Source organism: Sturnira hondurensis, unplaced genomic scaffold (assembly GCF_014824575.4).
Source record: "Sturnira hondurensis isolate 20B ecotype Veracruz unplaced genomic scaffold, ASM1482457v3 Scaffold0003693, whole genome shotgun sequence".
Classification (NCBI taxonomy): domain Eukaryota; kingdom Metazoa; phylum Chordata; class Mammalia; order Chiroptera; family Phyllostomidae; genus Sturnira; species Sturnira hondurensis.
In genome coordinates this window covers 10014046-10030443 of record NW_028076324.1, presented here as the reverse complement: position 1 = coordinate 10030443, position 16398 = coordinate 10014046, and the positions used below count along the sequence as shown (strand labels likewise).

Here is a 16398-nt window from a genome sequence, read left to right as displayed (position 1 = left end):
GAGACAGAAAGATTGTGGGTGTCAGGCGCAAGGGGTGTGATGGGGGATTTACTAGTGTTCAATGGAAGCAGCCACTGTTTGGGGTGAGAAAGTTCTGGAAATGGGGGTTAGTGCTGATGGTTGCACAACAATGCGAATGTACTTAATGCCTCTAAAATGCACACTTAAAAACTGTTAGGATGTAAGTTTCCCGTTATGTGTTAATTTAATACACACACACACAGAAAGATAAAGTAGAGCAGAGCCCAGGAAACATTTTCTGCCGAGAGCCAAAAAAATAAATGTCTCAAGTCTCTTTCCCAACTACTCAAATGCACACTTGCAACACAAAAGGAGCCACACATAATCAGCGAGCGGAGGGACACAGCTGTGTGCCAATAAAACTTGATTTGCTCGAAAAGGCAAAGGGAGGGGGAGGGACCTGGCCTGCAGTCTGCTGATCTTGGATGCGGAGCACACCGCTACGTGTGCTTGGTTCTGTTTGTGTCTGCTTGTTTATACACAGAATGTCCCTGGAAGGCCATGGGAACAGTCATGTCTCCAGACGGGAGAACTGGTGACCAGGGGACAGAGAGAAGGGAAATATTCACTGTGTGGTTTTTGGTACCTTCTGATTTTGATGTATTTGATGTTATTACCTACTTGCCAAATCTAAAACAAGTAAAAGAAAAAAAATATTCACTGTGTGGTTTTTGGTACCTTCTGATTTTGATGTATTTGACGTTATTACCTACTTGCCAAATCTAAAACAAGTAAAAGAAAACAAGGAAGGCTGAAGTCTCCACGTGGGGCTCAGAGAAAGGACCCCGAGAAGCGAGCATGAGGGAGTCTGTCTTAGAAGGATCATGGGTGGGTGAGCAGGAACCGGGAGCGGAGCCCCAGAGGGGAGGCTAGGTGGAGACGGAGGGCCTTGCCCGGAGAGCACTGGCTGGGCAGCCACTCACCCGAGTCTGACGTTGGCGTACAGCTCCCGCACTGTCCGGCCCTCACGCTTGCGCATGATCACTGCATCATACCAGAAGCCCCGATCCTTCGGGTTGTCAGGGTTGTAGTTGACCATGACCTCCTGGCCTACCTCCAGTTCCTGCCACTTGAGGATGTGTCGGGCACGGGCACGGACGTCCCGTGAGCTCATCTGGACCACACCATTCTCTGGGTAGCTGGGAGAAAAACCCCACACTCAGACCCCAAAGTAAAGCCAGACCACTTTCTCTCCTTGCAGACAAGAAGGCCGCACACAACACAGGTGTGGGTCATTCTCATCACAGCAGCAAGTAAAGTCCCCTCCCTTAGTCTGTTATTCGCTGGTGTCAAAAACACAGAGGCACACAAGACAGGTTTCAGTTACGGAAGGTGTTACGGGTTGATCTGTGTCCTCCCAAAAAAGTATGCTGGATGTCTAACCCTTGTCACCCAGCAATGGGACCTTATTTGGAAATAGGGTCTTTGCAAATGTAATTAAGTTACAATGAGGTCACACTGCCTTAATCCATTGTAACTGGTGTCCTGATAAGAGGAAAAGAGTCACAGACACAAAGAATGACACATAAAGGCAGAGACAGAGACCAATGTGGCCACATCCAGAAGCTATAGGAGGCAGGGAAGGACTCTCCCCTGCGGGTTTCAGAGTCATACCCCGGCTGACACCCTGATTTTGGCCCCCAGAACTGTCAGTGAATGAACTGTCACCGTGAGCCACCCAGGCTGTGGTACTTAACAGCTCTAGGAAACTGATACAGAAAAAAACTGGAGGAGAGAAAACCACCTTTTCCCACATTGCACGTATTGAAAATGATTTTCACAGGGGGGCATGCAGTATTTCATTTCTGTAAACATGATATGTGGGAAGTTAGGGGGCAACAGGAAGTCATTATGTGGGGCATGCAGGAATATTCCGGCAGCCTCAAACAGGCATAAAATGACTGGGCTGAAAGAAACCTATCAGAAACAAAGTGAAAAACTCCAACTGTGAGGGGAGAACCTCAAATCTATGATGTGTAGCTCTATCACCCAGTGCTCATTATTTTCCCCAGTAAACTACCAAGAACAAAGTTTGCCAAACTTTTCCTGTAAAGAGCCAGATAGCAAACATTTTTGGCCTTGGGAGCTAGAAGGTCTCTATCATGAATACCCGGCTGTGCTGCCATCACCAAGAAAGCAGTCACAGAACAATGTGCAGACAAATGGGCATTGATGAGCTTCAATAAAGCTCCATTTACAGAAACAGGCCTCGAGCCAGATTCGGCCCTCGGGCCTTAGTTTGCATCCCCTCACAAAGAGGACGGGAATCTGGTACCCACTGTGATTCACTACTCAATTACTTTAACAATCTTTACAGAGCTAAGCTTAGAATGGGACAGAAACTGGGCGGGAGAGGCAACAGGGACCCCACAGGTGAAAGCTCCCCGCAGCAGGCACACTTGCCCTCTGCTATGGGCCACATTGTACCCCCCCAATTCACATATTGACGCCCTAGCCCTCTCTGTGACTGTGTTGGGAGGTGGGGACTTTAGGGAGATAATTAAAGTTAAATGAGGTTGAACGGTTCGTCTCTCATCTGATGGGGTTGGAGTCCTTGCAAGAGGCGGGGACACCAGAGCTCTCTTTCTGTGTGAGGTCACAGTGAGAAGATAGCCAAGAAGATGGTCCTCATCAGGGAGCAACCTCGTTAACACCTTGATCCTGGACTTCCAACTCCCAGAATTGTGAGAAAATAAATGTCTGCTGTTTAGGCTGCCCAGCACGTGGCATGTCGTCACGGCAGCCCAAGCCTACGAAGACGGCCTCTGTGTCCACAGACAAGAGCTCCCTGTGTCCAGCACACAGCCGACACACAGTAAGCTCTCAGTAAATACTCACGCCTCTAGTGAGGGGGAGGGACAAGGATGTACGACGGTTTCACATGGTACCTACCAGTGATATGTGGTATGAATAAAATAAACCAGGAAACAGGTGAGGAGGGCTTCTGACTAGAAGAGCAGAACAGAGTTCTCCAAGGAAACCCGAGTAGGGTCGGCCTCGCTTCGGGTCCCCTGATACTAGTCCTCCAGGGTGAGGCCTCCTATGTGATTTGGAAGCATGAGGGTGGAGGCCTCGAACTCTGACCATCACCCCCAAGGCTGTACCAAACTCCAGGTCCTATATACACAGAGCCAACACTGCAGGCCCATCTGCCTTTAATGACACTCACTCATCGTATTTCACGTGATAAATGATGTCTTCTTCCAACGTGGAACAGGAGGTGGAGCTGCAGGGCTCATCCTGGGACGGTACCTTCCTGGTCACCCTAACAACCTGGGCCTCGAACCAAGCTCCCATGTTCGTGTCCCGAGCATCAACGTACTCATTGACCTGTGAGGAGAAAGGAAGTTCCCTCATCCGACCCCGAAAAGGAAATCTGATCAGCAACACTGACAAAAGCCTGGTTTGGTTCTTGGCACTGGATGCTCGGCCCGGGATGCAAACCCAAATGCCCACAACAGGTTTCTCAGCTGTGGTGCTGTGGACATTTGGGTCACTTTCTATGAGGGGACGGTCCTGGGCACCATGAGGTGTTAAGCAGCTTCCCTGGCTCCACCCACTTGATATCAGCAGCAGCCCCAGTCGTGACAACCACAGATGTCCCCAGTGTCCCTGGGAGCAAGAGGGACACAGGGAGGTCATAACAGCTCATTTCTCAACAGAAGCTGGGAATCCAGATCATTACGTAAAATTTCATGCTCTTAGAGGACGGCAGTGAACTCAGAAATTTTACAGCCACTGCAAAGGCCACACAGAAGACACCTGCAGGCCTGGACCCAGGATTCTACTTCAGGGAACAGAAAGGGACCTAGAAGAGCACGTGTTTCTGCCAGAGGAAGTTCAGGAGGTTTTCATGGCAGGGCTGGGCGTGCCCAGCCTCGGGGATGGACGGGAGTTGGCCAGCCCTCGTGAGCGACAGCTAGGTGGTGGGGAAGACAAAGAAGACAGAGGGGCATAGGCAGTGCTCCTGGGGGTGCAGAGACCGGCCAAGCAGGGTGCACCCCGACCCCAAAGCTTCTGCGGGAGACTCACCTTGTAGAGGCCCAGCTCCGTCTCATCCCACACGTCCTCATCCGTGAGGCCTGTCTTCCCATCTGCCTCCGCAGCCACCTCGCCACTATTAGAGGACTTGTCCGACTCACTCTGGCCCAGGCAGCAGCCAGAATCCGTGTCAGAGAGCTCCGAGTCTCTCTCCTTGCTGCTGCTGGGGGGGAGAACAAGGCTCTGCCGGACCAGGAGCTGGATGGTATCGTTCAGGCGAACATCGTAGTCAAAGAGGGTGTGGCCATCCTCCATCTGCAGAGATAGTGAAACGGAGGTCACCACCCACCACACATTTAGTATGTCTGCTGATGACAGGCAGCGGGAACACACCCCAAGCAAAGGACCAAATCGGCCCTTGGATTACGGCACAGCAGAACCTGTCCCTTCCTGGGCATGCACACTGATACCCCTTTCCCAGGGTCCCCGAGTTGTCTCAAATGAGGACTCCTGGAGTCATACGGTGAATGTCCCCATGAGTGCATGGTGTAACCCTGCTGTGCTGTGGACACACACTGGGTGTCAGGGGAGACTTTCTTAGTACTCTGTGCTTTGCGACTTTTGTTACAGTAAACGAGCATGGTCTTCATCATTGATTCTCAATTGAAGATGATTCGGCACACAGGGGACATGGGCATCCAACGTCTAGTGACATCTGTGGTTGTCACGATGGGGTGGGTAGGGCCAGAAATGCTGCGAAACCTCTCACGGTGCCCAGGATGGCCCCCCCACAGACAATGATCAGGCCCCAGGGTCAGCAGTGCCCAGGGAGAAGACCTGGCCTACGTGAGCCCAAGGAGACACACACCCCAACATCCGCCAGTCTCCTGTGTAAGGCTTCAGCTCAGATCTTACCCACTCAGGGCAGCTTCCCAGATCCATTAACCCCACCCCTCTCCACTAACACCTTTATGCTAATTCTATCCATGCTAGACACTTGCCAACAGGACCCTGCAACCAGCACAGCTCAGCAATCTGCACCCCAAGGTGTGACATGGCAGGTGTGAAGGAGTCTTATCTTCTGAGCTGCATCCCAACGGCATCAAAGGCCAAGGAGTTAGCTTTTATTAGAAACTACCTCACAGTATTCCACCAGCACCCAACAAAGGCCTGCAAGTACACCTTGTTCTATGCCCCTGCCCGGCAGGCAGGTCTGTGCCCTCAGTGCACTGGGGCTCGGTCGTCCTCTGTGGGGGGCCGTCCTGAGCACTTGATGCTGCAAGGTGTTGAGCATCCCTGGCCCCCAAGCAGAATGCCAAGAGCACCCCCAGTCAAAACCACCACAGATGTCTCTAAACTTCCTTAGGGCAGAACAACCTAGTTCAGAAGCAATGCCCTAAGAAAAAATGGAAAAGAGGAAAACACATACCAAAAAAAACTCAACTTTACTACCTTCCCAATTTACACCAAGGGCTGGTTGCCATTAATATGCAAACAGCACCAGGTTGGGAGGGGGTCCCAGCAGAAGCAAGTTCCAGGGTTCAAGGTCATCCTTTGGTCCAGGGGTTGTTACTCTTCTTTCATCACAAACCTGAGAATCTGATGATGACCCCTCTCCCCCACAAAAATGCATCTGAACACCTCATCACTTGCCTGCAGCTGCAGAGGCTGCCAGGGCCCCTCTGAAACCCCCCTGGGTGACCAGGGCCCACTCCACTTGCTAGCCCAGCACAAAGTGAGAGCCTCCAATGTGCCTGGCACTGCCCAAGTGCCACAGGGAAGCCCAGGAGATAGATGTGGCACCAGCCCTGCAACACAGGGAATCAAGGACAGCCACACCGGGTTAGTAACATGAATGAAAAGAGACAAGTCAGCCCTGGCTGGTGTAGCTCAGTGGATTGAGCACGGACCTGAGAACCACATGATCGGGGTTCAATTCCCAGTCAGGGCACATGCCTGGGTTGCAGGCCAGTTCCCGGCAGGCTGACTCACAAGAGGCAACCATACATTGATATTTCTCTTCTCTCCCTCCCTTCCCCTCTAAAGATAAATAAAATAAAATCTTTAAAAAAAAAGAGAGAGAGAGACAAGTCAATCTGTGCACCATGTTTAGAGCGGTGTATTTCACAGTAGCCTACGGGTGAAACAAACCAAGTGTCCACAGATGAGTGAATGGATAAACGCAAGGTGACCCATGCACATGCTGGAATATCTCTTGGCCATGAAAAGGAGGGGCACTGACACTCTCTACAACGTGCATGCACCTTGAACACATGGTGCTCAGTGAGAGAAGCCAGACACAGAAGGCCACACTGTGTGTGGTTCCATGTATGTGAGAGGTCCAGAGCAGGCAAATCCATGGAGACAGGAAATACGTTGATGGTTGCCAGGGGCTGGGGGAGGAAGATGGAGAACAGCACAGTGATAGCTAAAAGGTGCAGGGTTTCCTTTAGAGGTGATGAAAATGTCCTAAAATTTACTGTGGTGATGGTTGCAAATTGTTATAAATATAGAGCAGAACACTAAACAACAATCCATACTTTAAATGGGAGAACTGTATGGTATAAATTTAACCTCAGTAAAGATTAAGAAAAAAAAAAAGGCAAGAAAGCCATCCAAAAAGGGTACATGATTCCAGCTATAGATGGTGCCCAACTTACAATGGTTCAACTTAACGATTTTTTGATTTTTCAATTTTTCAATGGTGAAAAAGCAACATGCATTCAGAAACAACTGGACTCTGAATTTGGACTCTGCCCCAGGCTGGCGATAGGCAGCCGGCACTCTCCCGTGGTGCTGGGCAGCAGCAGTGAGAGGCGCCCGGCAGTGAGAGGCGCCCGACCGGAGGTGAGGGTGCATGTTCTATTTGAGGTGGGCGGGGCTGAGCTGTCGTGCTCAAAAGGTTAGGTATATTGAATATATTTTTTTAAGGACTATTTATTTTTAGAGAGGGAAAGAAATGCTGATATGTGAGAGGAACATCTGTTGGTTGTCTCTCGCATGCCCCCAAGTGGGGACATGGCCCACAGTCCAGGCAGGTACCCTGGCTGTGAATCGAACAAGCAACCTTTTGGTTTTTGGTCAACATCTAACCCACTGAGTCTCACCAGTCAGGCCAAAGATATTTTTGACTGATAGTATTTTCAGCTCAGGATAAGTTTATCGGGCTATAACCCACTGTAAGTCAAGGAGCATCTGTATATGACATTCTGGAAAAGGCAAAACTACGAAGGACCAGTGGCTGCCAGCAGGGAGAGGGAGGGAGAATAAACAGGGATGGTGCAGAGAATTTTTAGGGCAGTGAAATTACTGTGTGTGGTACTGTGAAGGTGGATACACACTACCGTATACTTGTACAAGCCCGTGGAATTTAGGGTTCACCAACAGAAAACCCTAATGTAACCTATGTACTCTCGGTGACTATGATGTGTTGATATAGATTCATCAACTGTAACAAATGCACCATTCTGGTACCCAGTGTTAACATGGGAGAGACTGCCTGAGTATATGGGAAATGTCTCAACCTGCCTTTCACTTTGCTGAGAAGCTAAGATTGCTCTCAAAAATGAAGTGTATTAATTTTTAAAAAGATGGAAAAAGACAAGTTTTCCCACTGTAACTGCATCAGAGGAACTAGAAGAGGGCAAGCCAGATGGATAAACGAGACTTGCGTACCCTGAGGCCCAGCACCTCTGTGGTTAGGCAAGCCCCCGCTCATTCGGAGCTGATCATTCTCTGTGGGGAGACCATTCTCGGCACTTGTGAGCGTGGAACCGCACCCCTGGCCTCTACCCACACACAACGCCACCTCCAGGTGTGACAACCACAGGGGTCCCCACACATGGCCCAGTGTCTCCTGAGGGGAGTTGCCCCCAAGTGAGAACTAGTAAGCTAGAGAGACCCTCACCATGTATTTGAGGGACACAGACACCAGTGTCCCTACCTGGCAAATTCACAGAAGCACTATTTGCAAGCAAAGCCGTGGCTTCACAGAGAAACTCAACAAAGCAGATGTGTCTCTCACACACATCGACAGGGAGGAGGATGACTTTGGGGACAGGAAGGAAATCAACCCAGCCACCCAGACCGTGGAGAGGCAGTGGCAGAGCTGAGCCAGAAGGGAGCACGTGGACAGATGTCTGTTTCACAAAGAGTGCCAGACGGAGGTCGAGTTGGAGAGAAGAGAGGCCAGGGTGGGAGACCAGGAGGCAGAAATAAGAAAGGAGGTAGAATGCATCAGAATGGCCCCTGGGAGTGCAGAGGGGTACAGAAAGGAAGGGTCACGGAGAGGCTGAGGCAGGGGAACTTTGATTTGGGTTCAGCACCAACACCACTCCTCTCTGTGGTATTTTTCTACTAATAATCTCCCGCCAGTTGAGCCTCTTGCTGGACCTGACCGTCCCCTCACCTCCATGACAGGTGACAGGTCAGGAAGCCAGGCTGACGGAAGCCTACTGGCTTGCTCAGGGCCTGGGCTTGGTGGAGGAGGCAACAAGCCTACCCTTGCAAGGGTGTGAACAGAGGAACAGGGCAGGACGTGGGCAGGAAAGGGGGCACTCGGGCTGGGCCAAGCTGGCATGAAGCTCTACCTCTAGGACATGCCACTCCAGCTGCTTCCAGAGGTCACTTCCGGAACTTTCCAGAAGGGCCCTGCAGTCAGGAGGAAGAGGCTTGCACAACTGTTTGCTGTGGTGAGGTGTATTGTGTGTTTGCTGTGGTGAGGTGTATTGTGTGCCCCTCTCCCCGCAACCCACTTCCCCACAGCTGTGCAGAAACGTTCAGCAACTACAATGGAGAGAGGCTGGGCCCGGGCCTATCACATGCTATCCCGTCTTCGGGAGGCGATTGAACAATCTACAGTTTGGGTTTGTTATCGAGATCCTGAAATTCCAACCATGGCCAACAAAATTAATAAAAGCTACTAAAACTGAATGACAAGTGAGCTGCACGTTACATTGGAGGTTCCAATGTTAAAATTAAGTCTAAAGTTAAAATCCTGTATAACCCAAATTCCCACTGAAAACCCTTTAAGTTGCCTGTAGTGAAATATGCAGCTGTACATATCTGTAGCTGTAAAATACCTGCAGGGGACTGGGTTCTGAACCTCCACAGACACCCAAATCGTCAAGACGCTCAAGTCCCATGTATAAAATGGCGTATTTGAACATAGCCTATATTTGCATACAGCCTACAGCAGGGCACGTGGCACAGGGCACACCTATGCTTCCACATCCCTTCATTCACGTGGATTCAGGGTGCTGCTCGGCACGTGGCAGCTTCAAGTGTTGCTCTTTGGAATTTTCTGGGGATTTTCCCCCTGAATATTTCTGATCTGCAGCTGAGCTGGTCAAATCTGTGGATACAAAACTTGCAAATATAGAGGACTGACTGACTGTGTGGTTTTGGGAGAAAAAATTCTGTACTACAGATTCAGGTCTGCAGGCAAAACTGCCTATGAAATTTAAATTACGTGTCTGTCTCTCTCTCTCTTTTAACCCAAGTATGCTTCCTGGACATTTGGAACTTTATGCCATGAACATCGTGTAAATCGAAACAAACACATACACAATTTAACAACGAAGCACCCTTCTAGAAACTTGTATTAAAAGCTCACCATGCCTATTGCTTCTGACCACTTTCTGTCCCCCCAGGACATTTTCTGGAGATACTTTTCAGGATGCCAAGTGCTGCCCCAAAACATATGAGAGAAGAAAATAAATGACCTGGCTGGTGTAGCTCAGTGGATTGAGCACAGGCCTGCAAACCACACGATTGCGGTTCGATTCCCAGTCAGGGCACATGCCTGGGTTGCAGGCCAGTTCTCAGCAGGGAACTCAGGAGAGGCAACCATACACTGATATTTCTCTCCTTCTCTCCTTCCCTTCCCCTCTAAAAGATAAATAGAATATTTTTTTAAAAAAAGAAAATGCCACTGGGTTCAGCATGTGGTGGTTTCTCTGGTTGGCTTAAGAGGTAGCAATTTGGGTCAGAGGTAGAGGGGACATAAACCAGACTGCAAGGGCTTAACAGAGGTGGTGTGAGCCTTGTACCAAGACGGACCCAGAGCTGGAGAAGGAAAGGGAACCTGGAGGAAGTGAGAAACCGCTCCGCCCTCTTCCAGGGCATGCAGCCCTGGCCCCCCACGTTTCCAGTTCAGCCTCCAGGCATCCGCGGAAACCTGAAGTGCAGATCAGACAGACAGAGAGAACAGAAAGGAAAAAAAAACCACAGGGAGCAGGATCCAAGATCTGGCAGAGGCGACAAACTGCCCACTTGAAAAGGAGCAAGCAGAGTGAACAAAACCTCAATGATGGACATGGAGAGGGCAAAACAGGCATGACAAGTGAATGCCACCCTTTGACCCTGTAGGGCCAAAGCTGAGGACATGCCCTGGAGCAACGTTTCAGTGATTTTTAAGTCCAGAACTCTTGCGATGCCACCAGGCTGCGCCTCTTCACTACTACAGCCTCATAGGGGTAGCGAAGGTCCTCACAATGCAGGACGATGCCACCGTTCAGATGACCAAGGAAACATGCATGTATGCATTCTAATTTCTTTCTCTTTTCTTTTTTAAAAGACTTTATTTATTTATTTTTAGAGAGAGGAAGAGAGAGATACAGGGACAGAAACACCAATGTGTGGTGGCCTCTCACACGCCCCGCACTGGGGACCTGGCCCTGCAGCCCAGGCATGGACCCTGACTGGGAATCCAACCAGTCTTATTTGCTGTCTGACCCTGCCCTTCAGGAAGATAGGCAGCACTCTCCAAAGGCCAATATAGCAGGGACATTGGGTGGGTCACGGTGACTTAAGGAACCCTCTCAAGGCTATTCCCAGGATACCATTCCAACTGATCTTTCAGGCTGCCCGTATCAGAGCCCTTGAGTCCAGCAGGACCAACTAAGCCGTTTTCCTAAATTATCTACAAAACCAGTAGTTCTCTACTCGGGGTGATTGTCCCCAGGGGACATTTGGTAAAGCTACAGACATCCGTGGCTGTCACAACTAGAGGGTGCTCCTTGCACTGAGTGAGTGGCTTGGGGCCAGGGATGCTGCTCAACACCCCACAGTGTCCAGGTCGGCCCCCCCACAGAGAATGACCCACACTTATGTCAGGCATGCCCAGGGGGACAGACTCTGAGCTGATTTATTGCATCCTTATTATAAGCGAGGCATGGGGCTCATTCCCTCACATCTAGTATCTCAATGAATTCTAACAGGCCACAGGTATGGTGCGTTTCACAACATTAGCCCCATTTGAACACAGAGTCAGTGGTCAAGCCACTTGCCCAAAAGGCTTGAGAAGATTATGTAAAGCGAAAAGCATTGTACCTGAGCCTGTTTGAGGCTATGCCAGAAACGACAGCTACTGTTTTTTTTTTTTATGGGCAGCCAAAAAACAAGTGCCAGGTGCCTCTCTCCTTGCCCCGGTGGAGCCTACCACCAAAGTCCCTTCCCCCTATGCTCCCTGTATTTAGTTCTGCTAATTGAGCAACACAACCGCCAACCTACTCAGCCTAAATAAGCTGTCACAAAACCCTCCATAGCCTGAAGAAAGACTCAGCTGTGTTCTACTTTATGGTCTCAGCCAACCTCACTGCGGAACTTTAACTGCTATGCCCCATTTCTTTAAAAAGAAAAAAAAAAGCCCCAGCTAGTGTAGCTCAGTGGATTGAGCGCGGGCCTGCGACCTAAGGGATCAAGGTTCGATTCCCAGTCAGGGCACATGTCTGGGTTGCAGGCCAGTTCCCAGTGGGGGACCCAACAAGAGTCAACCACACATTGATGTTTCTCTCCCTCTCTCCTTCCCTTCCCCTCTAAAGAAAAATGAATAAAATCTTAAAAAAAAGAAAAAAGAGGTTTGTAGACTCTCTAGAACATTCTAGAAAACCAACAGCTCTCTTGCACCTGCTAGAAATTGTGCTGTTTGCAGACTTTACTTGCCTCAAGCTGCTGCTTGTATGCCTTTGTCACCCACCCTCCTGTTCAATGTCCACACTTCCTACAACCAGGCCAGTTCCTGGCCAGGCAACCTTGGGGGAAATTGCATCAGGCTCTGAGGCCTGGCTTTCCTACCCGGAAGACAGAAACGACTACATGTTCCCTCACAAAGTTGCAAAATGGGGCACCAGCAGGAGAATGGGCAGCAGTTACAGAAATTACATTTCCCAGGTACCTTCTGATAACTATAAAAGCTGCACTGTGAGAAGGCAATGTTAAGAGCCCTGTATTTCATTGCCAAGAGCCTTAAGATTAAAGGCACGGTGTACATTGTCTAACACATCTTGGTCTTGCTGTCATTATCATGCTTTGTAACTTACAAAAATATTAGGAAGACCTGAATGGATCAAATGTTACGTGATGAGTAAAGGGAGAAAGGGGTTTGGTTCGGTGGGTGTAGACATTTGTCAGAACTCCAAATGGCCTGCTTAAGACGTGTCTCGATATACACAAATTTTACCTAAAAAAAAAACAATGAGAACCACAAAGAAATAGTGAACTCTAGTAATGACAGGCATGCTAAGTGTCTAGGGGTGATGTGAACTAGTATCTGCAGCTTACTTTGAAATACATCCCAAAAAACAAGACGAATTGGCAGACAGATAGAGCAACAACACAGAGAGCTGTGCGACTACACAAAATATCAGTGGTCAATTCTAGGGGTCGGGGTTTATGTGTTCGTGGTCCTTTCAAGTTTCCTGCATGTTTGAAATGTAAAAATTAAAATGCACAGTGTCTGGCACACAACAGGCAATCAAAAATATGTGCAAACTGGAGAGGATGGGATCCAATCTGCCTTTGCAACACAGCATGAACTGTTTAGCAGGCAAGAGGTTTTCAGAAACTCTATGAAAGGACCTGTGCTAAACACATACACTAAGTGGCAAACCAGGATCGGTGTGGATGCCACAAAAGCGAGCCACTGTCCAAAGAGGCTGGAGATAGTAGCCCAGCAGAGCTCCACTCACAGCCCTGCCTCTTTTCAACACTCACGAGACTCCAGTCAAATCCCCAAGACTTCGGATCTGCTTCCCCTCCCCAGGCAAGGAGGGTTAGCTCAGATTCTTAAGACATTCAAGTCATCCTATCTCTTACAGGAAGGAGGCGGGGCAAGCCCAAGAAATTAATCATCAGGTCTCATTTCAAGTAAGCATTCAGGATCCTCCCAGCCCCCAAAAATCATGCCCAGGAGCAGAGCGTTTATTTTTCAATCTAGACACCAGATGGCGGCAGGATCCAGTTCAAAATGCAACAACAAAGTCCAGCGCACAGCCCCATTGAAGACTTTTAATCCAGTACAATCTGCACAACACTGTCCCTACAGCCCATCCCAACTCCAAGATGGTCTCAGCAGACTGGACCAATACTTTGTTGTACCATCGTCTCCCACTCGGGAAAATCTCACTCACAGTACATCCCACCACCACCCTACAAAGACAACTACAAAACTGGAAACCTCCCCTAGTGCCACCGAAGAAAGTGTCCCAATTTGGGCAGCCACTAAAACAAGGGTGGCCATTTTAAATGCTACAAGGGGCTGAGGAGAGAGCACAAAGAAAGGAGACAGAGGAGCAAGGCCACAACCCCGCCCCTACCCCCTGCGGAAAGAACCAGCCCCTGCTCACAGGCAGCCCCACCGAGAGCAAGCCTAGAGTGGCAGAAATTCCTGATTTGTAAGCACCATCTCCCACCTCTGAGTAAGCTGACTCAAATTTCTAGAAAACACACCCTGTGGGGTCAAACCCTAATTGATGCACGTGAGACCCACCAGTGCGTGTTCCAAAGAACCCAGTCCCTTCTGTCCTAGTGTCTGAGTAATGATTCTAGGCTCTTCCTTGAAATTCATCAGCCCTCAGTCGGCCACCTCCAACTTCTTTTTCTAGAAATTACTCGAGAGGAGTTTCAAAAGCAATAAAATAAAAAGGGAGTTTAAGAGTCTAAATGCTACAGACTTGAGTGCCAGCTGCCTGCCCAGCGTCTCAATCTGAGTCAAGCCTTTGTTCCTGGCTCAGGCATTTTAAGTTTTCTGTGGAGACACGAAGCGGGACCGGATGAGGGGGGAGATTGTATGAGCTGGTGGCCGCTGAGGAGCAAAGCCTGGACGAGATAAGAACAAAGGTGCTGGGTGTCGAACAGCCTGAAGGGCGGGTTTACCTGCTTGCCCCTGTAGAAAAGCCTCTGCAGGCCTGGCTCCACGTGGAACAGCTCCTGGATCTTCTTCCTCAACATTTCCACCTTGGTCAGCCTGGAGAGCGAGTCCACAGTGTGGGCCACCTTCCCGTCCATGGTTCGAACCTGGATCCACATGGTGCCTGCTGGTGCTGAGAGAGTAGAGAGTGGATTCCCTCGGCCAGTTCTGACGCTACCACCATCAGGCCATGCCATACTTGGGTCACCCTTGCTTTGTCCAGTCTGTGTACACCAGGAAACTCCCTGACCGCCTTCCCAGCTCCCTACTCCCCACAGACTTCCAGAGCTGGCCCACGGCCTGACAGAGTAAATTAGAGAGTTAATTCATAAATGACTAACACCAGTGTAGGATTTAGGAGGAAGGGGAAATTACAGGAAGGCAAACCGCACCTTGGACCCCTCAGTCCAACTCACACACACACCCTATTTCAGAGGAAAAAAAATACCAACGTCCAGAGGAGAAAGGACACAGCCAAACGATGAGGGATCGAGTTTTTTTCATTCATCATTCATTCATTCATTCATTCTTTCTTTCACTGAATTAATACTGACATGAGAAAAACCCAAAACTCTGGCGCGGGTCGGAACTTCAGAAGTCCTAGGAACTCAACTAAGTACAATCAAAGGGGAAGAACCCCACCGGAGACACGTAAGCTCCCGACCCTCGGTGTCCGAGGCCCCCCAAACCCCGCCGCGCGCGTGCGCGACGGGACCAGCCCCGCGGTGACCATGGTAACCGGCCGACCCGTCCCGGCCACCCTCGCGCTACAGGGCTCACCTCGGCCCCACAACAGCCCCGGATGCTAACTCTCGTTCCCAGGAGTCCGACTCAAGTCCTCCAAGACCCTCTTATCCTCCCTCCCGCCTGTGAGCTCACGCCCACGCCCACGCCCACCCCCACCGCCGGGACCGGCCGCGGGGCCCCTCACGCCAGGTCCCGCCCCCTTCACTTGATACACCTCGCTCATTGGCTCTGTCTCACCAAGCCGCCCCGCCCCGCTCACTCCCCATTGGACCAGTTGTGCCCGGGGAACTAAGGGCGCGCGAAACCGGGCTCGGGCGCGACAATTGAATCGCGGGGCGCCCCGCGCGCAGGCGCGGAGGCTGACATCCTCCCCAGCGGCTTTCCCAACCCTCCCCCACCTGGCCGGCGCGACCCCCGCAGGGTTGCACTGATGTTCCTCTCGCCCCTGCCCAAGTCCGGAATTCTGAGGGCGACTTCCCAGCTCCGGCGTGGCTAGGGTAGAGCCCGAGAACACGTGCAGTGCAGTCACGGCGCGGAGCGTGCGGACACCGGTGCTGACCGTGCATCTTTGACCGATCCGGAAAGTTTTGCAAAGTCTCACCATCCAGTGTCCGAGTTCCACACTCCACCCCCGACCTGGGCTGGCACCCCAATCCTCCCAGCCTCTCACTTCCCTGGCCGCCCCGACCACTCGCCTGCCTGCGCGCCTGGCCCACCTGACGATGGTGATGGAACAGCGTGCGTGGCCCGGACCCCGCGCGGACGTTCGTGAAACCCGGAGCGCCCAGCCTGCCAACACTGCCCGCCGCGCTGCCAGCTGCTCTAATTTATTTCCCGCGAAAACTCGGCGTTTGGGAGTTGTGGGACTGCGGGAGGCCACGCCGGGGGCGGGCGCCTGCGTGGTGATTGGCCGCCGCAGTGGCGCGAAGCAAGAAAGGGGGTGGGGGGCGCCCCCGCCTCAATCCCCCGCTTCTTCCACCAGCGGGCCACGGTCCCGCCCAACCTTGCGCGCTCTGCTGGGTGCGCCCAGCGTACAACGGGGCCAAGTGGTAGGACCTGGGTCCCCCACCATGAGTGCCCTCGGGAGCCCTACGGACACTAAAGACCCCCCAAACCTACTAGGTCGTTTCCTGCACCTCCCGTCCCCCACCTCCGGCCTGGGCACGCACTGACTGACTAGTAGGGCAAGGAAGGCCGGAATCAATGTCTAAACACTGCAAGAGAATGTGGAGGGCCTCCGGACTGCCTGCACTCCGATGACCGGCCTGGTCTGCCCCAGCCCCATTTCCTAGTGTCAGGGCCCGCCATCACTCCCACTCTACCCACCCACGGGACTTCTTTGCTGGGTTTTCTCCGCCTCACTTTCCCGCCTTTTCCGGGCTGTCCAGGAGGGAAGGGCTGCCCTGCCCCCTCTGCCGTGCTCCGGCCACTCTTGGCAGACACCCATGCTGGGTACCTAC

General features: G+C 51.3%; 1 protein-coding gene across 4 annotated transcripts in view; it reads right to left on the bottom strand.

Moving 5' to 3' along the window:
- The window catches only part of UHRF1 (ubiquitin like with PHD and ring finger domains 1), a 41645-nt gene that overhangs the window by 21470 nt on the left and 3777 nt on the right, over positions 1-16398 (bottom strand). For 2 of the 4 annotated variants that reach the window (XM_037042627.1, XM_037042624.1), the window contains exons 2-5: positions 14158-14324; positions 4054-4317; positions 3191-3351; positions 945-1160 (exon numbers count right to left, since the gene is read on the bottom strand). In XM_037042627.1, the coding sequence (XP_036898522.1) occupies positions 945-1160; positions 3191-3351; positions 4054-4317; positions 14158-14310 (794 nt within the window). In that variant the 5' untranslated portion in view covers positions 14311-14324. Of the gene's footprint in view, positions 1-944; positions 1161-3190; positions 3352-4053; positions 4318-14157; positions 14325-14971; positions 15078-15633; positions 15782-16398 lie in introns of those variants that run through there. The other 2 variants (XM_037042625.1, XM_037042626.1) reach the window with 2 other exon arrangements.